Genomic DNA, 24,466 nt, shown 5'->3' on the forward strand with positions numbered 1-24,466 from the left:
CTACACGCACTCTAACAAAGAGGTATTCTTTATATCCGTCCTAAGCTCTTACAAAATATGTCAAAACACGACCTTTTTCCTGACTCAACAAACGAGGCTAGTTCTCCCAGGAGAAGACGATCAGATGAAAAGCCATTTCTCCTAATTATGGAGATAATGGATAAAATTACCAAAATCCTCCTATTTTTGTTTAAGATGCGGTAAAGTAAAGAATTATGAAACTCATGTGGTATGTATATGACATCTAACATATTCAAAAAATGCAAACCACAATTATAACCGTAGGAACCAGAAATCTAGATGATCTGCTCATAAGGTGGACCACACTTCCAAAAACATTGTACACCACCCAAAAAATTATCCGAATTCATGTGCAACCCATTTGATAATTTTTTATCAGCTAGATCTTTATTTGTCCTATCATCATTATGGTTCCATATGTTGGACAGATTGGATGTCATAAACATACCACGTTGGCCCCACAACTATGAACTGTACCACTTTTAAATAATGAAATAATCAAGCTCATTTTGGTAATTGCACCCTTAAAATGAAAACTCGGGAAGAAATAAGTGGGAAAAATTCTTATTTTCACTTGTGGTATGGAAATACATTTCCAAAGAATTTCAAGGAACCTCAAAAATGGCACGTTCGGATTTTGCAAGTGTATGGTATCGCATGCTTGCTATTATCGTACTCATATGTAAGTTTAGATAATAGAAATTATCCAGTACTCTCATTCACTATAAGTTATAGTACTTACGGTCAAATCATTTAATCCAGGCCCTCCATCATGTCCAACAAATACTCTGGGGTTGGCATGCAAAAAAAATAAATAAATAAATAAATCACACTAACTGAATGATCTAATCCATTCATAAGTCGATCCTAATTTTCATAACCATCCGTAGTTCGAGCGATGGATGGGATAGTTAGGATTGTCTGGTGAAAAGTGATGAGCCTCCAACGCTTAATATTTCTCTCCACGGAATCTTGACCGTCAATATTTTTTGGATATTGGTGTAAGTTCTGTATCGTAACCCAAGCAATGTGCTGTGGACCTCAAAGAAAGTCTTGATTGATCGATCATACGTTGCAAGTCTCCAGATGCAACTGTTCGCACCATAACTTTAACTGCTCTCAGATGGACTAGATCGTGGAGAGTTGGGATATGTGCGCACCGACTCTCCATATACACTGGTCACATAGTTTCATATTTAAGGGATTTTACGAAATGCCGCTCATCTTTTCTCAAATGAGACAAACCACCCAAACAAATTTTCTTTATATGAACCGCTTACATTTTGACAAGTCATTTTATTTTACCACTTTCTGCCATGTTTAAATAATGACCGTAAAGTTATTTTTAAAAGTAATAAAACTACTAAAAAGCGATAATCATGGACGTAATCCATTCAAAAGTACAATGATCTAAACCGTTCTAATTATTAGACACTGCAGTGTTCTAGCTCTACGATTTAGACGGTTTTCGAAAATAACGGGCCAACTATCTCAACTGTCCAAAATTATATAGACAATGATATGGGCCATTTCAAAACAGTGTGCTGCAATCTAGATCGTTCGTGTGTAAGTACACAACAATCTAGACCAATCCTTATATTAATATATGCAATGATATGACCACTTATGAAGATATTTTTGTTATTTCCATAAATGGGCTAATGGATATAGGTGTTGATATCTAAAGAATTTATGTTGGGTGGTTATATCTAATAATACATAAGAATGGGTGCCATTTTGTAAAATCTCTTTTAAAAATGATAATAAAAACTGTCCGGGAAAGACGTGCGGTTCGATATTTGAGGGATTTTTGTATGGATTTAGCTTATTAGTAGGAAATTAGTGTTTATCCATTATTCTATTTAATATCTTTGGTTGGATAGATAATAACCATGTACGTGTAAGCACCGCCACCTATATCGTCTCCTCTTCATTCTACTCATCCAGCTTACCTCATTCTCAGTTGTGCACATATGGATGGTTTGGAATCCTTATATCAGTCTTAACAGACAATCATCACCATTGATATTTACAAATGAGTTTTAACCATTGAGAATGATTCTCTAACTGTCCTGGTTCATCTTCACAAGTCAAGACCAGGATGATCTTTATGTGGAGGATGTTGGAATATGGATCATCTAGATCCACAGAAATGTTCATATGTCATGCCATCCAATCCGTTCATAAGGTCATTTCTAATGGGCTAAACTTAAAAATAAAAATATTAGTCTCATCCAATGCTTATGTAGCCCAACCAATGTCGATGGACATTAAATCCTCACTTTTTTTTCTTTTTTTTTTTTGTAGAGCTTTGAATCTGAATTAATTTTTAATTCATGTCCTAGCATGAGCTGGAAAAATGGGTGAATGGGGTGGATTTCTGGAAAACATCACGGTGGGCCCCATCTAACTTCTGACCACAGCAACTTATGGTAAACAATCGGCTTCTTTTGATACTCTGGCGGAGTGTGATGGATGATACTTAGGATGTTAGATGTGCATCAGATTAGATGTGTCATGAACCAAAATTTATATGGATTAGATTAGATGTTTCATGAACCAAAATCAGTTTTATTATATTATCCAAATATTGGATTGGTGGACATTTATTAGACGGTGGGAAAATGAAAATATACAATTGTCTTATTTCCAAAAACAAATGTGCACAAATCAGAGGTTAGGATTGTTCAACCAACTCCAAGTGCCTGCGTATCAAGTGTCATAAGCTGCCGGAGTATCAAATAAATCCCCCTTTGGTAAGGGACTCGTATTCGGATTCTATTCGGTAGTGACCCCTCCAGTACCGAGGTGGGTACTGGTCGGTGCTAAGGGCCCCAACATGATGTATGCGTTTTATCCATGCTGTCCATCCATTTTTTTTTTAGCTCATTTTGGGACACTAGCCCAAAATTGAGCCAGACCCAAATCTTATATGGATCACACCACAGGAAAAAGTGTTGATTGATAATCCACCATTAGAAACTTCTTGGGGGCGATAAAACCTTTGGATCAAGTTGATTTTTTCTTCTCTCTATTCGTCCAGATCTGTGTGACCTAATCAACAGGCTAAATGGCAGATAAACATCACGGTGGGGGTTCAATCACCACCGTTTCCTTTGGCGGGGTCTACCTGAAATATGGATTGCCTCATCGTTGGGTTCATACCCAAAAATGAGCTGGAAAAAATGGTTGGGCGGCATGGCTAAAACTCATACATTGGTGGGCCCACAGCAACGACCAGTACCGAAATTTGGATATACTTCGTTGTTGGTTTAGATCCCTCAAATTATCTTTTAAAATGGATGGACGGAGTGGATAAAATATGTAAATCATGGTGGAACCCACAGAGTTTACTCAGTAGGCAATCCGCGTTCCACAGGAAGAGTCATTACCAAATGCCATCACAAGGCTGCCAAACAAAAAACCTGTGAAATCTAATTTTCATGTGAAATACTTTGATGCTCTGATGGAGTATGATGGTTCATAAGACGGCACTAAGAAATTGCATACGTGGCATGTAAGTAACTCCATCAGACCGTCCAAATCGTAGGCCCTAACTTAGACCAGAAACAAAGCATGCGTCAATCATCTTTTAGGGCATGATCCCAAAATTGGGTGGATCCAAATCTCAGATCAACTACAACATAGGAAACCGTGGTAACTGAATGCACACCATTAAAAACTTTGGATCAAGATGAAATCTGTGTTTTCCTTTCATCCAGGTCCGTGTGACCTGATCAACAGGGGGGGTGAGAAATAAACATTTCAGTAGGGCTTAGGAAGTTTTTAATGGTGGGCTTTCAATTGCCACTGTTTTCCACTTGAGATTTGGATCCACCTCATTTTTAGGCTCATGCCCTTGAAATAATGATCCAAAAGTATGGATGGCATAGATAAAACACATACATAGAGCACTGTCCAGTGGCAATCCACATCCTTTAAAAAAAAGTAGCTTATTTGTTGCAAAAAGCTTAAAAAGCTAAGCACTTTTGTGGTGTATCCAAACAGCCCTGAAGGAATCACTATTGTCAGTCAAAATATAACCATTCCAGCCATGGCTTGGAAAGGGATGGTAATAAAAAATAACTCCAAATCAAAGATATATTGGATCCTCAGATTAACCCGATTTTTAAATGGTCGTCAATGAAATTTGTTCAGGACCTAATTCACCGTTTGAATCTACCACCGAATGAACTGTCCCAAATATGCACCTAGTGCTCTGAGAAGCATTGGAATAATTCTCAAAAGAAAATAATATATCTTGCTTTTTCTTTTTTGTCATTATTCATTAGTCAGGGTCTCATGTGTATTATGGGAAATTAAGAATGTAAATGTTCACATCCATGTCAGTGGACCAAAACGTTGCCATCCATTCAGTTGCCCAATGTCTCTCATGTGTATACAACGACATTCCATCCGCTAAAATTAATGGGTGAACCCACCTTGGCCGTCGTTGTTGGCTATTCTTTCATGAAGTGGGCCAGTGACAGGTAAACCCTGCTCTCCTTAGTCTATACACCCAAATTCCTTACTAGTGTTTAAGTATTCTTGAATAAATCCCTGCATTTCAAACTATGCTCAAATACACCCTTTGGTGGGGCTAGAGTTGTACATCGAGTCGAGTCAAGCTGAGCTTTGGCTTGCTCGGCTCAATACATTCCCATGACTACCTCAGCTCGAGCTCAACTCGCCTCGATTTTTAAGCTCAAAATGCTAGCTCAACTCTGCTTGACTGTTCGAGCTGAGTGAGCTAGGTTCGAGTTGAGCCTAGTGAGCTGTGTTGAGACGAGGCAAGTCGGGTTGAGATTTGTCTCTTTCTCTCTTCTTTTTTTTTTTTTTTCTTTTCATTTTGAAAAATGAACAAGTTATGTTAGTGAATTTATGGTCGACAAGTAACAAACTTAATATATCTTCCAAAATTTTAATATTCTCCATAGGTTGAATGCCTACTTGGCATAATTTCATAACCGTGTCCGTTGCATCAATAATACTCATCTCCTCCATTTGAATTGAAACCAGATATATAATTTTCGCTGTTTGTACTCGAGTTGGTATCTTATCCAAGATGCTCGTTAACTTCTCTTAAATCAGAAGGTGGGGATACTTTTTCATCGTATTATTGTATAGATTCAACTAGCTTGATTAAACTTTTTTTTTTTTTTTTTGTGAGATGATCTGTACAGAGTACCTAAGATCTTGTAAAATGAGACGAGTCCAGAGATAAAGATTAATGCTTTCTTTCTTGTTGTGTTCGGCCTGCTTCTGCATTATGTTGTTAAGGAAGACATGGTTGATATATAGATGCATCCGCCTCTTTCTTGCTTACTTTGAATGTACTTTTTAATTGCACTCCTTCCAAATCTCTAAATTTAGCTTCATTCTCCTTTTCCTCTTCCTTACTAATTCTCTTCACTATCTCTATTTTGAAATTTTCATCGATTATAATAGGTATGTTATAGCATATCTTGTTGTTAGTTGTATTCGGTGGGAGCTTGTAATAAAATTGATACCTCCCATGATGCTCTGGACATGGTTTTGCATATCTCTGCAAACCCTTGTTGTGTTCTCTTCATCTTCCTCAACTTCAAAACTACTACCACCCTAAATCGGTCACAACCGATCTTATGTATAAGCGAGTGCTTCAATTGTTTTTATTATAAGAAGGCTTCAATGCTTGCTGACGACCCTACTTTGCATTTTAAATGTAGATTCTAATACTACTATTGTTATCAGAATTAATAAAATATCGCGTGCCATCATCAATAGCATAGGGTATTTTTCTTCACGAGCTCGTTCCTTCTATCATTCCAACACTGCAAAATCTGCACTTGTGACCTTCAAAATTGGTTCGTTAAGGTATATGTCTATTTTTTTAAATCGGTACTATACTCATATAAATTTTCTTCCTCATAAGCGAAGAAGAATTTATCAAACACATCATTACTAATTGCCGATGAACTGCAACCACTTTCAAATTGTTTAACTTCACATATATATTGTCTTTTGACTAATTTAGCAATATACGAATTGCATGATTTTACAACCACTTCACGAACATTGGCGATTTCCCTTACTACTTTTTAATTCGAATAAATCTTCTTGAAAATGTAATTAAGCATTGTCATCTTATCTCACAGATCATGAATAACAACCATGCCTATTAACAAATTGCATTCAAACAAATACTTTTCAAATTTTATTTGCATACCTTCAACCATTGTATGTAGAAAATATGGACCAGTGATGAAAATTTTATGTAGAGTTTCTTTAATCTTCGAAAGGAATAGAAGAAATGAATTTTCGATAGGGTATTACTTACCAAAAAATATTTTGTGTATTCATAAAAAATGTTGATACTGTTTCCGGCTCACCCCCTTATGCTACTCGTACACCAGCATAGGAAGAGGACAAAGGAGACCCTGGCTTATACAGGGGACCCTCTGATGCCAAAGTCAAGCCCGGAATCTGTGTCTAATAATATGATAATGGCTTAGGGGTGTGAATGTGTGTGTACCATTCACCTTTCGGTGTCTCTATTTATAGAGGAGATGTGATCCAATGGCTTCGGGATCTTCCCTGAAGAGGATTGATCATTATCTTAGATGATTCCGAGATCTTCGATCCCCAAATTCTCGGGATTGGGGATTATCTTCCGAGGATCTCGGAAGGAGATCTTTAATACCGAACTGACTCCCTCGTTCAGCTTAAGGCAAGATACGATGATGAGCATCCAAATGAGAAGCAAGTAACGGAGCTCGGCTGGTCATCGACTGACCTCAGATCATTGGCGTTTTCAAATGGCTTTTACTGGCCGATTCGCTCGTCGACTATACTATGGTCGACTGATGATGGCCGATCCTTAATCGGCTAAGTCACGGTCGATCCATGATTGACCTATTTGCTGACCAAAGATCGCCCTGTGGCCGACTCAGAATTTAGGTCAGACTGGGGCTATGTCAAGGTATGATCGGTTCATATCCGATTTTTAGTCGACTTAGGGTTAGGTTGGCATCATGTAGCCACTGAGGGGCTATGAGTCCCTTTGAGGGTCCCCAGGGTGTCTCGACCTTCTTGGAGGTCTCGCCTCATGGCTCTGGACATGTAGGCCTCGGTCAAGCTCAACGCTTAGGGGGTCGGGGCCATGTCTCTTCTTTTAGCAATCTAGACATGCGGGCCTTGGTTAAGCTCAGTGCCTAGTGAGTCCAGGCCATGTCTATAGAGTTTGTCCATCCATAAGCCAACTCATCGACTTGTCCTTTTTCCCCCAACAGTGAGCCCCCCTATTCTTTGTGCTGACCTATGGAGGCCGAGGAGTAGATCGGGATTGGGTTAGATTATATTTGGACCGAGCTTATGATGGAGCATTTATTACCGGTACGGCGGCCAGCATGAATATCAGGACATGTCACCTCGTTGAAGGCCCGCGCTGAGCTAGGCAGGGCCAATAGGCGGGCAGAGGAGGTCGTGGCTCGGCTGGCATCGACCAAGGCTTGGGCCGCCTCTGCAAAGGCCAAGCTAGAGGCAAGGAGGGTCACCCTTAAGGAGTCTGCAACGGAGAGAGTCCGCCTAGCCTCGCGATTGGAAAAGGCCAGAAATACATATGATAGGAGTCATAGGGAGTGCATTGAGGCCTATAAGGTGGCGAACTGGATTGAGGCAGAGACTAAGGCCGCTCTTGCCATTGTGTGGAAGGAGGGTGTGGAGGCTTACTAGTCATCCCAGGCATTCAAGGACGAGAGAGATTCTCTCTATTATCTCGGCTATGCCGACTGCGTGAAGGTGATGAGAGAGAGCTTCCCCGAGCTCGACCTCTCCACCTTTGATGAGAGTGAGTCGGGGTCCGACGGTCCGGGCGAGGGAGTCGCGGTTGATCCCGAGGCATACATTGAGGCGACTCCCGATGCTTCTCCTGAGGCAGGTCCTTCGGCGGCTACTAAGTTAGCTCCTGATGAGGCAATTGAGCTTTGAAGTTAGCTTCGCGGAGCAAAATTCCTTTCTGCTTCCCACATCTACTTAGGCATTTCAAGCACGCCGAGCGCCAAACTCGAGAGCATCTGCAGAAGCAAGCATCGTCCACCCTCGGCATTATGTACTTTTATTTTTATTTTTGCTAATGTAATACCGATGTAAATGCTGGAACAATACCATTGTAACATTTCTTATCTGATTAATGAATATATTTTTTCTCGTAATCCATTGTTCGATTTACATTATTTGTCATGGATCCTGGCATGTTTATCGAGTAATAATTTTTGTGAACCGACTTATAGATAGTAGATCTTGAGATGCTCAGCATTTCAAGGATGAGGTAATAGTTGGTCGATTAGATATTGCAACCGATATGTGCCAGGTCGGACGGTGCTTGCTATCACGTAGGGTCCTTCCTAGTTAGGCCCTAACGTACCTGCACCGACCTCCTTGGTATTTTGAAATGTCTTCCGAAGGACTAAGTCCCCAACTCGGAATCTTCTGACTTTGACTCAGGTGTTGTAGAATCGAGACACTTGCTGCTAATGGACGATCGTTTGAAGACGAGCTTGTTCTCTCTGTTCTTCCAGAAGGTCGAGGTTGAGCGTCAATAGCTCCTCGTTGTCTTGCTCGTTGAACGAGTTTACTCGAGCGGTCGGCAATCCGATCTCCACGGGGTGATTGCCAGCGACCCATACATTAGGAAGAACGGAGCTTCTCTTGTCTCGGTCCTAGCTGTTGTTTGGTAGGTCCACAAAACTTTGGGGAGTTCTTCGGCCAAAGCTCCTTTCACTTTGTCGAGTTTGGTTTGGAGATGTTGCTTAATAATTTTATTGACTACCTTAACTTGTCCGTTCGCCCGGGGATGATGCGGAGACAAATATACGTTTCTGATCCCGATATTCTTGTACATCTCTTGGTATTGCCTGTTATCGAACTGCTTTCCATTATCAGAAATGATAGTCCGAGGCACCCCAAAACGGCAGATAATATTTTTCTAAACAAAGTCTATAATTTTTTGCTCGGTTATCTTTGCCAATAGCTCGGCCTCGGCCCATTTGGTGAAGTAGTCTACAGCGATGACAACAAACTTGGCCTGACCTTTCCCTGTGGGGAAAGGTCCGATGATGTCGATCTCCCATTACGCAAAGGCCCATGGGGGTAAGCTCCTGTGGCGGTTGTCAAGGAATAGTTACGAACCTTTGGCATTTGTCATAGATCTGGACGAGCTTTCGAGTGTCATGCTGGATGGTCGACTAGTAATAGCCTTGTCATATAACCTTATGAGCTAGGAATTTCCACTGATAACTTCATGAATCTCCCTTAGGACACATTCAACTTCGTCGGGTCACAAACATCTCAGGGGAGTGTAAAGAATCCTTTCTTGTATAGTATCCTGTTGAGCATAATGTACCGAGTGGCTCAGATTTTCAGTCATCGGGCTTCGGCTCAATCCTCAGGCAGCTCGCCGGTCTCGAGATACCAAATGATATGATCGACCTAAGTTGGCCCCGAGTTAATGGGGAGCATGGCTATGGAGTCAGTTTCATCAACGCTCGGCTTGGTGACATACTCGATCGGGACAAATTTGGGGATATCATCTTCATCGGCTGAGGCGAGTTGTGCCAGAAGGTCGGCTTTGGCACTCTCAGCTCGAGGGATTCAGACAACGGTGCAATGTTGAAAACCTCCGATCAACTCTCTTGCTTTTTTAAGATAAGCTTTTAATCGCTCTTTTCTGGTCTAGTAGATGTCGGCTATTTGGTTGACAACCAGCTATGAATCACTATATACGTCGAGGTTAGTGACTTCCAAACTAGCTGTCAAGCGAAGCCCGAGGAGCAGCGCTTCATACTTTGCCATATTATTGGAGGCTTGAAATTCAAGTCTTAAGGCATACTGCTTGTGGGTGTGATCGGGTGTACTTTCTAAGACAACCCTTGCCCCACTTGCCTTAGAGTTGGATGAGCCATCGATGTAAAGTTGCCAGTGGGGTAGGGCGGGCAGTGAAGCGAGCTCTTTGGGAGGGTCAGCTGCGACTACCTCGGATTTCTCTGTATTTTGCGAACGACCTGACTCTCTGGGAGAGTCGGCTGCAACTGGCTCAAATTGTCGTGTGACTTCAACAATGAAATTGGTCATGACTTGGCCTTTGAACGCCACTCTGAGCTTCTACTAGATGTCAAAATTGCTCGGTTCGATCGCCCATTTAGTGAGGCGTCCTGAGGCTTTCGGTTTATGTAGTATTTGCCGTAGCAATTGGTCAATCAGGACGACAATCGAATGAGCTTGGAAGTATGGCTGCAGACGTCGGGTGGAGATGACCAGCACTAGGGCCACGTTTTCTTAGGTCAGATACCTCGTTTATGGTGGGACGAGGCCTTTGCTGACGTAATAAATTGGGAATTACTTTCCTTCATATTCACGAATTAGGACCAAGCTTATTGTTGCGTTAGACACTGCTAAGTAGATCAGCAGCGGCTCGCCTGATTCAGGCTTGGAAAGCAAAGGTGGCAATCCTAAGTACTTCTTCAGCTGTTGGAAGGCTGTCTCACACTCTTCTGTCCAGTTTACCATCTGCTGACCCTTCAACTACTTGAAGAAGGGGAGGCATTTATCTGTGGCTCGGGACACGAAACAGTTAAGCGCAACAACTCTTCTAGTCAGCTTTTGAATGTCTTTGATCGTCCTCGGTGAGTCCATGTTGAGCAAAGCTTGAATCTTCTCGAGATTTGCCTCGATTCCTCGCTGGCTGACCAAAAAACTAAGAAACTTGCCCAAGCTTATGCCGAATGTGTACTTACTCGGGTTCAACCTCATATGGTATTTTCGAAGGACGAGAAACATTTCCTTAAGATCAACTATATAATTTGTCGCTTTGATGCTCTTGACGAGCATGTCGTCGATATACACTTCCATTGCTCACTCGATCTAGCAAGCGAACATCTTGTTGACCAACATTTGGTAGGTCTCCCCTATATTCTTTAACCCATATGGCATCACTCGGTAACAATAAAGACCTTTGTTGATGACAAAGGTGGTTTTCGATTTATCGGATGAGTACTGCATTACAATTTGGTAATAACCTGAATAAGCATCCAAAAAATTAAGTAACTCGTGGCCTGCTATACTGTCGACTAACTGGTCGATCCTACGAAGAGGGAAACTGTCATTTGGGCAGACTTTATTTAGGTCGGTATAGTCTATGCAGACTTGCCACTTCCCATTGGCCTTTTTGACTAGCACGATGTTAGCTACCCAGTCGGGGTAGTACATTTTCTCAACAAACTTGGCCTTAAGGAGCTTGTTGACCTCCTCTTCGATCACTGCATATCTCTCAGGGCCAAGGGCGGGTCGCTTCTATCAGATTGGCTTGTAGGTCGGATTGATGTTGTGGCGATGAGTGATGACTGAAGGGTCAATCCCTGGCATGTCTTCGTGAGACCATGTAAAAATGTCGGCATATCGTCGTAGCAGAGAGATCAGCTTGTCCTTCAACAGCGGTGTTAAGGAGGAGCCAATTCAGATGGTTTTGGAGACGTCGGACTCATCTAATGGTATTTGGATGAGGTCTTCTACCAGCTGGCCTCATTCAGGTGACTCGTCGCAAGGATTCAGGGACTCGATCGTCACTACCTCGGATGAGGCTTTCAGAGATGTAGCGTAACATCGTCGAGTATCGCGCTGATCTCCTTTGATGATCCCGACTCCTAACTCGGTCAAAAATTTCATAGAAAGATGATACGTCGAGACAATGGCTCAAAGAAGGCATAATGTGGGTCGGCCGAGGAGAGCGTTGTAAACAGAATACTAGTCGACTACGAGGAAATCGACTATAACCGTCACTTGGCTCGGCGCATCCCTAGCAATGAGGGGGAGTTAGATAGTTCCCTCGGGGAGGATCTGTCCGCCCGAGAAACCAATTAGGGGAGTTCTCATGGGGCCGTAATGCGGACCATTCGATGCTCATCTTATCAAACGCCTGGGTGAAAAGCACGTCTACGAACGACCTTGTGGCGAAGAGGACCTTGAAAGCTTTGCAGTTCTCAATGGTGATGGTCATGACCAAGGCATTGTTACGTGGATGATAGATGCCTCGGGCGTCTTCTTTCGTAAACGTTACGCAGTGTTTTTCTAGTTTCTCTCTTTTGAGGGTCGAGTTAGGACTGGAACTTAGACCAACTGATGCTCCTTGCGTGATTTTTTCGAGTATTGTTCGAGTCACCTCCGCCCTTATGACCCCCGACGATGGTTCAGATTTCCTTCGTAGGTCAGTTATCGTTCGGGTATTCTTCCGTAGTCGTGGTTCTATCGGCTCCTTGGTTTACGTGCTCATTAAGGTGGACTTCACGAATGAGCCTTTCGATCTCTTACTTTAAATTGTAACAGTCACTAGTATTGTGTCCATGATCATGATGGAAATGATAATACTTGTTCCTGCTTCGACGATCGGGATTTCCTTGCAGCTTGTTGGCTAGTTGACAAAGCATTTGCCCTTTATTTCCATCAGGATTTGTTCCTGAGGTTTATTGAGCGAAGTGTAGTTGGTTAATTTGTTGTCGGGTCGTTTATTCAACCTTTGCTCATCCCGAGGCCGATCGTCTTTTCGCTTTTTACCGGCACTGTTCGAGCTAGCCTCTTTCTTTGTTGATTCCTTTGTCGAGGCATCCCTGTTTTGGGCTGCTTCACGCAGGATCCTAGTTTCCTCGACATTGGCGTATTTCTGTGATCAGGCCATGAAGTCGGCCAGCGTCGATGGGGGGTTCTTGTCTAGGGATAAGAGGAATTGCTTATCTCTTACCCCTTGCATGATGGAGTTGAGAGTTGTTTCGTTCGAATGCTTCCAGACTTGCAAGGCTTCAAGATTGAAGCGGTTAATGTAGTCCTTAAGGAGCTTTCCTTCCTTCTGGACTATGTTGTTCAGATGCGCCGAGGCCTTGAGCCTTTTCTTACCCCCAATAAAGTTCGTGATGAACGCCTCACTGAGCTCGGCAAATGAGCCGATGGATCTCGGCTTCAATTGTTTGAACCAAAGCCGATCAACGTTGGCCGTGGTGAGTTAAAAGGCTTACCACATCACAGCGTCCAAGGCATTGTGCAATTCCATATAGGTCTGAAAGGATTCTATATGCTCCATTGGATCGGCTTTACTGGTGTAAGGAACGATCTGAGGTAGGCGAAACCGGTCTGGTAGCCAAACTTGCATGATATCGGCCACGAATGGGGATTCTGTCTCCTCCAATCCCGATGGATTAACCGGACGACTCTGCATCAAGTTTGCAATCTGTTTCTGCATATTTTGGATCTCAGTCTTCCATGGTTCTTCACTATCGGCTGTTCCTTCGGTCGATAGTCGACTGCGCCTCCTCCGATCTATTTCATGTCGTAGATCAGAAGCAGGTAAAGGGGCTGTTCCCGAGACATGTGTCGGAGCGGGCTTGGCCGGATCATGATGCAGGGTCAGCTGAGGAGCGGTTCGCGGGGTAGACGGCTGAGGATTGGTGAATTATCGAACACCGCTCGACTGTTCCTCCTTTTGGTCGGGCTCCTGCATGCGCCGAGGCTGCATTTGCTCCAACATTTCCCTCATATAGTTCAGATTGGCTCTAATGTCTCCAACCTCTCTTTTCAATGTATCCCGTCACCTATTCCCTCCTCGGTTCTGTTGAGGGTGCCTGGTCGAACCAGAGGTCGCCTGGCGGGTTGGTGTTCCCTAGTGGCTCCCTTGTTGCTCTGCTGGATCAGGGGCACGATCTGCCGCAGGCAGGGCTGCAACTGGAACTTCTTCAGGAGAGGTCCGGGCTTTCTTTTTCCCTCTAGCCATGGTAAGTGTTGCAATGCTTTTGATAGAGCAGAAAACGACTTATAATGTCGAATTCCCACAGATGTCGCCAAACTGTTGATACTGTTTCCGGCTCACCCCCTTCTGCTACTCGTACACCTACACAGGAAGAGGACAAAGGAGACCATGACTTATACAAGGGACCCTCTGATGTCAAAGTCAGGCCTGGAATCTGGGTCTAATAATATGATAATGGCTTGGGGATGAGAATGTGTGTGTACCATTCACCTTTCGACGTCTCTATTTATAGAGGAGATGTGATCCGATGGCTTTGGGATCTTCCCTGAAGAGGATTGATCATTATCTTGGACAATCCCGAGATCTTCGATCCATAGATTCTCGAGATTGTGGATTATCTTCCGAGGATCTCGGAAGGAGATCTTTATATATCGAATCGACTCCCTGATTTGGCTTAGGGCGAGATATGATGATGAGCATCCAAATGAGAACCAAGTAACGGAGCTCGGCTAGCCATTAACCGACCTCGGAGCATTGGCGTTCTCAGATGGCTTTTACTGGCCGATTCGCTTGTCGAATTTACTATGGTCGACTCATGATGGCCGATCCTTAATCAACTAAGGCGCGGTCGATCTGTGATTAACCTATTTGTTGACCAGAGATTGCCCTGTGGCTGACTCAGAATTTAAGTCGGACTGGAGCCGAGTCAAGGTATGATTAGTTCGTATCTGATATGTAGCCGGCCTAGGGTTAGGTCGGCATCATGTAGCCACTGAGGGGCTATGAGGCGCTTTGAGGGTCCCCAGGGTGTCTCGACCTTCTTGGAGGTCTTGCCTCATGGCTCCGAACATGTAAGCCTCGGTCAGGCTCAGCGCCTAGTGGGTTCGGGCTGTATCTTTCCTTTTGGCGATCTAGACATGTGGACCTCAGTCAAGTTTAGCGCCTAGTGAGTCCGGGCCATGTCTGTAGAGTTGGTTCATTTCATAAGCCGACTCATTGACTTGCCTTTTTTTCGAACAAAAAAACCTTTAGAAAGCCGTGAGCATGTTCATTTAATGTCCAATCATCTTCTAGAGAACACTAGACATATAATCTATCATGTGCCTTATATTCTAAAAACGCAAGTTTTAACTTCAGAGCTGAATTTAACATTTCAAATATTAAATTTCAACACATGCATACATCTAACCTTGAAATTTTCAAATTGAGATTGGGCAATATGAAGTCAACTGGCTCGGCCGGTCCATTAACAGCCCTATATCTACAATAGATATGAGTGTAGGTTCATCCTGATCTATTCTATCAGCCTAAATGATGGTACCTTAGAAGTGAAGAAAATGTGGAATTCCAAATGTTAATGCACGATTGCAAACAGTGTAAACGCATTTCGATCCAGCTAAGGTAACGGTCTATTTGTTAGAAACCAAAATAATCCAATGGTCTATTTAGATCACGGGAATCAAGCCGGTCCAATTCTAAGCTGGCCACTCACTTATAGTTGAATGTGGACCCATGGCAACTTTCTCAAACTATACATTGTTCTATGGTTGGATGGGGGTGCTGATGAGGGGAATGGGCTGATTTTTACACTAGTTCATTCACAGTCCAGGTCTACCTTATTCGTGATCATATGTACCATTCGAGTGCCATGTTCTCATGTGTGTCACGTCTTTCTGCTGATATTGCCCTATTGTTATTTTATCACCTCATTGCCAACAACCACTAAAGCCCTCTTGTTATTTCATATTGCTCGTCAAGTTTTTGATGAAATGACTCAACGAAGTGTCAGCTGGTGGAGAGGAAGGTATGGATATGAAACAAATACCCTTGCATCTTGATTTTGATGCTGCCCACGGAGTGCTTGATGAAATACCTGTAAACTGCTGCTTTTATTTTATATACCGTGAGAAACTGAAGATGCACTCCATGTATTTGAGAAAATGCCACACAGGCTCAAACTCGGCTCGAACTGGCCCAAGTTGCTGACCGTACCAAGCTGAGCTGGCCAGTCAGGCTCGAGGACCGAGCTGAGCCGAGTTCAAGCTGAACCCAGCTAGTGGCTGAGCTGAGTCAAGCTGTGCCAAGCTCGACTCGGTTCAACTCGTGTACAACTCTACTCAAGATCATGAGATGTGTTGGCTTTACAAAGCCCAAATGGTGACAAGTGCAGCTCCATTTGCAAGGGAGAGAGAAAATATACTAACTTATATTTTTCAAAACCAAGCTACTGCTGTAAAAAGAAAACACTTGCTGTTTTTCTCTGATCTTTCTACACATCACAACACAGCTATTTATAAGATTAGCCGGTGTTTACAAAAGACATTGCTGCCCCTGTATGATACATTCACTGGGAGTAAATGCACTACACATTTTTTAAAATAATAAATAGCATTAGACAGCCTGTATTAAACAGGGAGAATGCATCTCTCTGGATGAATCTGAAATTCCAGGGACAATGCGTCTGCTAGATGAATTTGAAAATTCATGGAAAGATGGATCTGCTAGATGAATCTGGAAATACCAGGAAGATGGATTTGCTGGATCTGGACAGTTTGATTTGCACATTCCAACAAGATGTACCCAAGAGTCTCCCCCATCCTTTGATTCAAACCATCCAATTTGGCCCCATCCATAATGGACCGTCAGTTACAGTTATGCACCTCATGTACGTCTGCAATTCCTTGGTTGGAAGTTGGACTGCATTAATAGCTATAGGTGGAGCTCCCATCGCTGAAAGGTCGGCCTATGGAAACCATCCAATTGGTAGGCCCACTGAAAACCAGGGCTCAAAGTCGCCGTTGGGTTCCACTTGGGCTGGGGCGAAGCATGTCCAAGTTAGCCCGTGAGCTTATTTAAGCATGTCTTTCCTTCCTTTTGGTCTAAGTGAATAAATTTTTATAAAAAAATTCGTACTCTGACAAGTGTGAGGGATGATACACTGGACTTGGAAATTAATTAGATTACGTAAGTGGCACACAAGTAATTCAAAATAAAATGTCCATATCACTGGGCCAGTTTAGATGTATTTTAACTAAAAATTACGGTTATTTAATTATCTCACTATTAGATTGTTGGAGATTTATTGGATGGTTAAGAATGAGAAATATCAGGTCCTATATCAGCAAACAAGTGTCTTAAGATTATTTAATTATCTCACTATTAGATTGTTGGAGATTTATTGGATGGTTAAGAATGAGAAATATCAGGTCCTATATCAGCAAACAAGTGTCTACAAATCAGGGTTTGGATTTCTGAACTAATCTGATCTTGGACTTTGAATTAGCTAAATGGGTTCCAAATTTTAGTGGGTCTAGTTTGATTTGATGTAAGTTTACAATTTCGGAGTGCCTGCATATCAAGCATGATGCCTTGCCAGAGTATCAAATGACTCCCCTGCATTACTGGCTCTACTGTCTGGATTATAAATGATGGGTTGCATTTTTTGAATAGGTTGGATGTCATACACATAGCATATGAATTTCATAATTCTTAACTTTACCACATCTTTTAAAAAAAGAAAAAAAGAAAAAAGAGGGAGATTTTGGTCATTTCATCCATCATCTCCATAATTAGAAGACATGGCTTTTGATCTTATCCTCTTCTATATCCTATATATATTGAGAATTTACACGGACTCGTAGGAGAACTATCCTTGTTTGTGAGTCAGGAAAAGGGTCGTGTTTTGTAAGAGCTTAGGACGGATATAAAGAATACCTCTTTGTTAGAGTGAGTGTAGAGTGGATGGGAGAGATGAAAGAAGAAATACAGAATGAAGAGAAAACAGATCCAAGGGTAGAAAACCATTTTCAGGTTTCAACGGTCATCGTGGAAAAGCGGAATAAATATGCTTTTGCTTGTGCCATAGTCGCATCTATGATCTCTATTTTGATGGGTTATGGTATCTCTCTCTCTCTCTCTCTCTCAATTGTGTTTTGTATCCAGTTGAAATGTTCTTTTGACATGAAGATTAGAAAACTCTTGCGGTTTTTTTTTTTATATTATTATTATGATTATTATTTTTTAAACTTATATCATAAGCATGATGATTTTTATTTTCTAAAGATCTCCATTTCTTATAGGGTTGGTCGTGTTGCAATGACATCCAAATGTCAATAGTTGAAATATTAATTTGGTATGAAAGATTGCAAAACTATCGTGGGTTTTTTTTTTCTTTATTTTATTTTATTTTATTTTATTTTTTTATATACAGATCTTAATTACGCTTTCGACCTTCTCGCTTTCTCTATCCATGGATGTGAGATGTTCCTTTAGCATGAAGACCGCAAGTTTTTTATTGGATTAGTGTAAGAGAGATCTTATACTTATGGCTTATATGTAAAGATTACAAGTTTTATTGGATTTGTATCTTTGATTTCCATCCCATTAGGGCTTTCAAAGCACCCTTTTGCAAATGATCTGCAAATCTTTCATATAAATATTCCTACTCCATGTGGGTTTATCGTATAGATCTTAAACATTTTAGATTTTTCATTGAGAATTGAGAATTGAATATATATATATATATATTTCTTACAATAATATAGAGTTTATATGTATAGTACCTCCTTTGTTGTTATATGACAAAAACCCCCCTCATTTTCAATATCGTCCGATAAAACCTCTATTTTTCATACACAATCATAAAAATACTATTTGGTAAACTTTTGTAAAACTTAATCATTAAAGAGGGTTGCGATATTTAAATTTGACAGTTAATTACATAAAATTATGCTTTTATCGTTGACTTTGTAAAGATGAGATATATTCTCATTTTGTGTGATCTTGACAATTTATTGGTGTATTATTTATGACGTTTGATCTAAACCAACCAATTAGTAGATCAAAGCTACTTAAATTAATGCCACCGATTAAATTTTTATGTTTACATAGAAACAAGAATAAGAACTTTTTTATCTTTACAAAGGTCCAGTGCAAAAGCATCATTCACGTGATTAACTACTCTTACTAAAGTAATTAAACAAAAAGTATTTTATGACAGTATAAGAAAAGTGAATGGGTTATTTGGAAATACTGAAAAAAGTAAAGATTATTTAGTGTATAACAAAAAAAGAGAGGTAGAAATTCAATAATATAATATATGTTGATTTCCTTCTACTTTTAGCTGTGATTAGTTTCCTTCAAAATCCATAAACATTAGGTCTCGCTTGGGTTGTAGCATGTATGGGTCTGAGGGTGTGTGAATTTATTTATTTTTATTATTATTATTTTTAAAGGTCTCTTATTATTATTTTTTAAAGGTCTCTTAAGGGCCCAACATAACATCCACACGTCTAATTGAATAATTGTGGAGTAAATGATAGATGGGTCCGTCATTTTTTGTGGTGACGGTCTTCCCGAGAGCCTGCGGATCTCTTAAAAAAATAAATATATTCGCTTCTCTCTTTTGGAAAAAAATAAATAGATGACACGTGGGTTCTGATTTTTGGGAACGGATTGGCTACTCCCCTGCCACCAGCCAATGGCTGGTTGTCGGTGCTCCGTGGGCCCCACAATGATGTATGTGTTTCATCCATGCCGTCCATCTATTTTTTCAGATCATTTTATGAGATGAGACAATAAATGAGATATATTCCAATCTCAAGTAGACCACATTACAGGAAAGAGTGTTGAATGAGCGTCGACCATTAAAAACCTTTTGGAGGCCATAAAAGTTTTGGATCAAGCTGATTTTTGTTTTTTACCTTCATCTGGGCCTGCATGACCTAATCAACAGATTGGATGTCAATTAAACAGTACAGTAGGCCTTAGGAGAATTTTAATGGTGGATATCCAGTCACTATTGCTTTCCTGTAGTGTGGTCCACATGAGATTTCTATCTATATCATTTTTGGGGTTAAAGCCATAAATTGAACTCTAAAAATGGATTAACGGAATGGATGAAACATATACATCATAGTGGGGACCGCATAGGACCGACCATCAGCCCCGGGGCTGGTGGCAGGGGAGTAGCCAATACGTTTCCTGATTTTTTTCACTATGGGGAAACGGATAGTGCCCCTAGCCCGATGGCTGGTGGTCGGTGTTCTATTGGCCCTACCATGATGTATATGTTTCATCCATGCCGTCCATCCATTTTTACAGATCATTCTATGGCTTGATCCCAAAAATGAGATGGATATAAATCTCAGGTGGACCACACTATAGGAAAACAAAGGTGATTGGATATCCACCATTAAAATCCTCATAAGGCTTACTGTACTGTTTATTTGACATCCAATCTGTTGATTAGGTCATACAGATCTAGAGATGAAGGGAACAAACAAATATTAGCTCGATCCAAAACTTTTATGGCCTTTAAAATAATTTTAGTGGTTGATGTTCATTCATCATGTCTCGTGTAATGTGGTACACTTGAGATTGTTGTATACCTCACTTTTTATCTCATGCCTAAAATGATCTAAAAAAATAGATGGACAGCATGGATGAAATAAAAATATCATTGTGTGAGGCCCACAGAGCGCCTACCACCAGCCATTGGCTGGTGGATGGGGACGCAGATTGTGTACTAAGTAACTCAGCATGCTAGAGTTTACTGAGTAATCTCTACAGGTCCACCATGATTTATATATTTTATCTACTCCGTCCATCCATTTTAAAAGATAATTTGAGGGCTTGAGACCAAAAACGAAGTATATTTAAATCTCAAGTGGACCGCACCAAGGGATACAATGTGAATTGAAATTACACTGGTGAAAATTTCTTAGGGGCCGCAGAAGTTTCAGATCAATCTGTTATTTGTGTTTTCCTTTCATACATGTCCGTGTGATCTTATGAACAGTTTGGATGAGAAATAAACATCATTGTGGGGCCTACCAAGGTTTCAACGGTGGAAGTCATTATTTCCACTGTTTCTGTAGTGTGGTCTACTTTAGCTTTGGGCATGCTTCAATTTTCGGCTCAACCATTAAAATTAGCTGGAAAAACGGATGTACGACTTGGATAATCCACACACATTCACGGTAGGCCCAACTAAGTTTACTCAGTAGGATAAAAGCATAGTGACTCCGTATGCAATCCAATTTCGGTGGATGAGGGAGTAGCCAATCCGTTTCCCTGATTTATGGCGAGGATCTTGAAGTCAAATCGAATTGCGTACTAAGTATTTTTTTTTATTTTTTTTTTAAACACTCCTGTAAATTTCTTTGATGTAAAGAATTTCTTGCCATCTTTGTACGAGGCTCAGGCGACTCAGTACGCTTTTATCCTACTGAGTAAAATCTGTTGGGCCCACTGTAAATTCACGTTGTTCATCCACGCCGTTCATCCACTTTTATATATCATTTTAGTAGTTGAGCCCAAAATTGAAACATATCCAAACCTCAAGTGGACCACGCCACAGGAAACAGTGGGAATAATGATTTCCACCGTTGAAACCTTCCTAAAGGCCCACAGTGACTTTGATTTGTCATTCTACCTGTTCATAATATCAAAACTACATGAATGAAGGGAAAACACAAACATCAGCTTATCCAAAACTTCTGTCGCCCAAAGAATTTTTGAAGGGTAGATGTTCAATTCACACAATTTCCTGTGGTGTGGCTCATTTGAGCGATGAATATGTTGATTTTTAGTACCACAAGCTAATATTAAAAAAAAAAAAAATGTATGGACGGAGTGGATAAAATACATACGTCATGGTGGGTCCCACATAGTTTACTCAGTACGAAATCCGCTTCCTCTTGAAGTGTGACACGTGTTAAGTGATACGTTTTAGCACATGGAGATAGCCCCTATTGCATGTAGCATAAAATCGTAGATGTAGAAATCGCCAAAACCTAAAAAGAAGAATCTTTCTTTCTTGCAGATACAGGTGTAATGAGTGGAGCTATGCTCTTCATCAAAGAAGATCTTAAAATAAACGATGTCCAAGTCGAAGTCCTTGCTGGGATTCTGAACATATGTGCATTGGTTGGATCTTTAACAGCAGGTCGAATCTCCGATTGGATTGGACGTCGTTACACCATCGTCCTCGCTTCAATCATCTTCTTCCTCGGTTCAATTCTAATGGGAATTGGATCTTCTTACGCAGTCTTAATGACCGGACGTTGTATTGCTGGTGTTGGAGTTGGCTACGCTCTCATGATCGCACCCGTCTATTCAGCAGAAATCTCATCTTCATCTCATCGAGGCTTCCTAACATCTCTACCCGAAGTATGTATCAGTCTAGGGATCTTACTAGGCTACCTATCAAACTATATATTCTCTAAACTTTCACTAAAACTCGGGTGGCGTTTGATGCTCGGCATTGGTGCAATCCCTTCACTTGCCTTGGCCGTAGGCATTTTGACAATGCCCGAGTCACCGAGATGGCTTGTAATGCAAGGTCGTGTAGGAGATGCGAAGAAGGTTCTATTGAAAGTTTCCAACACTAAGGAAGAATCTGAACTGCGGCTTCAGGATATGAAAGCTGCGGTGGGGATAGACGCGAGCTGCACAGATGACTTCGTGAAGCTACCGAGACTTAAAGGGGAGGGTGTTTGGAAAGAGCTGATCTTGAGACCTACTCCTACTGTCAAACGGATCTTGGTCGCTGCAATTGGGATCCATTTCTTCGAGCATGCTACTGGGATTGAAGCTGTTGTTTTGTACAGCCCAAGGATATTCAAGAAGGCAGGAATTCATAGCAAGAGCAAGCTCCTGATTGTAACTGTAGCTGTTGGATTTACAAAAACTTGTTTTATTTTGGTAGCTACATGCTTATTAGACAAGGTGGGAAGAAGACCTTTGTTGCTAACAAGTACTGCGGGGATGTTTGTCTCTCTATCTGGATTAGGGTTTGGGTTGACTATGGTGGAGCATTCAAAACAGAAGTTGATGTGGGCCATCTCGCTTTGTATTGGGGGTATCTTGTCTTTTGTGGCGTTTTTCTCTATTGGGCTGGGGCCCATCACATGGGTTTATAGCTCTGAGATCTTCCCGTTGAGATTAAGGGCTCAAGGAGCTAGTATTGGAGTGGGTGTGAATAGGTTGATGAATGGGACAATATCTATGACGTTTATATCGTTATACAAGGCTATTACCATTGGTGGGAGTTTCTTTCTCTTTGCTGGTATGTCTGTCTTGGCATGGTTGTTTTTCTACTTCTTCTTGCCTGAGACAAAAGGAAGGTCTTTGGAAGAGATGGAGGAGATTTTTGGTAGCAGGACGAGTTCTGGAGATGAGATTGAAAAGGGAGGATTAGAGATGGCAAATAGAAGTGCGTGAAGAGTGGCTGAATAAGGGGTAGAAATTAATATAATTTTGTTTCTATGTGTGGTAATTGAAATCTCATCCATGGGCCTCTATCTAGGTCTGACCAAGAATGTAGTTAGTATGTTGATTAAGGTCTATCATAAAGTTCTCATGTTTCTAATGGCCCATTTGGATTAAGTCATTTTGCTTAAGCTATTTATGCGTTAACTAACTTATCTTGGTTTCCATTTAATTTAGTGAATAAGTATTTTTGGTAAATAGTATACTTATCAGTAAAAAAAAAAGTTGTGAATTTTATTTAGTTTCTAAAATCACATGAATAATTTTTAAATTCTTCCATTAATCTTTTTCTTTTCTCTTTTTTGGTCATTTTAAAAAAATTTCTACTATCATTTCTTATTCCTTTGTGATCCACCTTTAATATTCACCATGCATCAATGTGGGGCTAAGTTTTGATGTGGATAGTTCATTATCTTGGGCCCACCTTGGCCCTGTCTTCGATATGAACCATCCATCATTTGGGGCCTATCTTTAAAGTGAACCATTTACCTTGTGAAGCCTATTGATCATGTGGGGCCCTCCTTAGATGTGGGCTGTCTATCATGTCAAACATTGGATGTGGATCATCCATCATGAAGGGCCTACCTTTTGATGTGTATTGTCTAATATGTGGGGACCACATATTGATCATATCGGTCATCTATCATCTGAGGCCCACCATCAATGTTAATTGTCCATTATGTGTCACCCACCTTCAATGTCCACTGCCCATCATGTGGAGCCCACCTTTGATGTGGACTGTCCATCGTGTGGCCAGGCCCACCTTCAATGTGGGTCATCCATCATGTGAGGCTTGCCTTAAATATAGGTCATTCATCATTATGGGCTGACATTTGATGTGGATCATCCAATATGTGACCCCACCTTAATGTGAGTCATCAATTATATGGGACCCACCATCACTATTAATTGTCCATCACATGGGTCCACCTTCAAATGTCCATTGCCTATCATGTGGTGGCTACCTTTATGGCGGGCTGACGTGGTTAGTAAACATTTATTAAAAAAGAGAGGAGGATTGCTTATGGGCTCCATGATATTTGTCTTTTATCCATGACTTCCTTCCATTTAGCCCCTTGTTTTAGGGCATGAGCCCGAAATTAGGTGGATCCAAATCTCAGGTCGACTACACCATAGGAAACCATGGTAATTGAATGCATACCATTAAAATCTTTGGATCAAGCTGAAATCTATGTTTTCCTTTCATACAGGTCGGTGTGACCTAATCAAAAGGTGGGGTGACAAATAAACATTACAGAAGGGCTTAGGAAGTTTTTAATGGTGGGCTTTCAATCATCATTGTTTTCCTATAGTGTGGTCCACTTGAGATTTGGATCTTCATTTTTGGGTTCATGCCCTGTAATAATGATCCAAAAAGATGGATGGCATAGATAAAACACATAC

General features: G+C 41.2%; 1 protein-coding gene across 2 annotated transcripts; it reads left to right on the top strand.

The window, feature by feature from the left end:
* Nucleotides 1-17,406: 17,406 nt before the first annotated feature.
* LOC131229564 (probable polyol transporter 6) lies at nucleotides 17,407-23,127 on the top strand. 2 transcript variants are annotated; one of them, XM_058225568.1, is made up of 2 exons: nucleotides 17,407-17,687; nucleotides 21,735-23,127. In XM_058225568.1, exons 1-2 carry the CDS (start codon nucleotides 17,531-17,533, stop codon nucleotides 23,012-23,014), a joined length of 1,437 nt encoding a protein of 478 aa, XP_058081551.1. In that variant the 5' UTR covers nucleotides 17,407-17,530; the 3' UTR covers nucleotides 23,015-23,127. The 2 variants fall into 2 exon arrangements, with proteins under 2 accessions (XP_058081551.1, XP_058081550.1); XM_058225567.1 differs by having other exon boundaries at nucleotides 17,411-17,687; nucleotides 21,615-23,127.
* The last annotated feature ends 1,339 nt before the right edge of the window (nucleotides 23,128-24,466 follow it).

The sequence above is a fragment of the Magnolia sinica genome, chromosome 16 (genome assembly GCF_029962835.1).
Source record: "Magnolia sinica isolate HGM2019 chromosome 16, MsV1, whole genome shotgun sequence".
NCBI lineage: Eukaryota > Viridiplantae > Streptophyta > Magnoliopsida > Magnoliales > Magnoliaceae > Magnolia > Magnolia sinica.

Coding starts and splice junctions, on each gene's coding strand:
- LOC131229564 (XM_058225567.1), top strand. CDS start 17,531: ATGGGAGAGATGAAAGAAGAAATACAGAATGAAGAGAAAACAGATCCA. Junction 17,688..21,614: donor CTCTATTTTGATGGGTTATG/GTATCTCTCTCT, acceptor TCTTTCTTGCAG/ATACAGGTGTAATGAGTGGA.